Genomic DNA, 1,113 nt, shown 5'->3' on the forward strand with positions numbered 1-1,113 from the left:
ACAAAATAAATAAAATAAAACATGAAAAATAAATTGTATATAAAGAACTTGGATTTTTAGAAAGTTCCTGTTGGTAAGGAAGTGGCTTCATTAAATAAGGGGACAAATCCCAGCAGTGACATTGGGTCTCCAATTCCCGTTGCTAAAGAAATAGCAAAGGTAGAGTGTGAAGGTCATCTGCTCATTAAATTTGTAGCCAAAACCAAATGTCAGCCCAAAGCAATCACCTTAGTTAGGGCAGATTGAGAGGCTGACAAAAAACACCAACCCCGTCTGTACACGGGAAAAGGCAAAAAAAAAAAAAAAAAAAAAAAAAAAAAGAAAAAAAAAAAAATTATCGGATCTAAAATCTCCAATTAAAAAAAAAAAAAAAAAAAAAAAAAGGAAGAAGAAGAAGATTACTGGATCTACAATCTCATATTAGAAAGTTTGTACGCTTCTAAGAATGCTACAAGACTGTTCAAAGCATACTCGGGGTGTTTATTAGGTATTTTATTTTTCACTACCTTATCAGCTTTTCATAAATTACTTTGGTACTTTGTATCTTTCTTACCTTGATTTCTTCTACACTTAGATCTGTATCATCTGTTCCTTCATTATCACTAACGTCTTCACTTATACTTGGTTCAGGCTCTACTATTTCATTATCTTTGTCTCCATCACTATCAAAATCTGCTTCTGAGTTGATATCACTCAATGCTGTGTCCATTTCATTTTCTGTAGCATCTTGGGTAGTGGTTTTGATATTCAAATCTGCTGTGTTTGTAGGACTAGTTTGTTCCCTATCTTCTAATTCAATGATTTTTGGTTCTTTGTAAACAGGAGAGACAGTGGACTTTGCTGAATTACTGAAATGAGGGAGGGAAATATTACGCTACACAAAATACCTGTGTTTTAAAAAAAAAACCTATGAAGTTAGGGTATACAAATCAGGAGGTCGAGGCAGTTCTAGAAGGAGCCAGCCTAGTTAGATATATAGTGCACAACTGCACATTGTAAATGCTAGGTCATGGTTTCAATACCTACCTGGCATATACTTTGTTCTGAAAAGATGACATTTGTTCTCAGAACAGCTTGCTTTCTCCTACCCACTCCTACTTCTCTCTTCAATTT

At 34.3% G+C, this 1,113-nt stretch overlaps 1 protein-coding gene across 1 annotated transcript; it reads right to left on the minus strand.

Moving 5' to 3' along the window:
* Positions 1–506: 506 nt before the first annotated feature.
* Positions 507–1,092, minus strand: LOC113473132 (the record flags this gene model as incomplete). Its single annotated transcript, XM_026832876.1, has 2 exons — positions 1,027–1,092; positions 507–848 (listed from the first exon to the last, which is right to left on the minus strand). Coding segments are annotated over exons 1-2 (374 nt in total), but the record flags the coding sequence as incomplete, so codon positions are not given.
* Positions 1,093–1,113: the final 21 nt, after the last annotated feature.

Source organism: Diaphorina citri, unplaced genomic scaffold, assembly GCF_000475195.1.
Source record: "Diaphorina citri unplaced genomic scaffold, Diaci psyllid genome assembly version 1.1 scaffold16168, whole genome shotgun sequence".
Lineage (NCBI taxonomy): Eukaryota > Metazoa > Arthropoda > Insecta > Hemiptera > Psyllidae > Diaphorina > Diaphorina citri.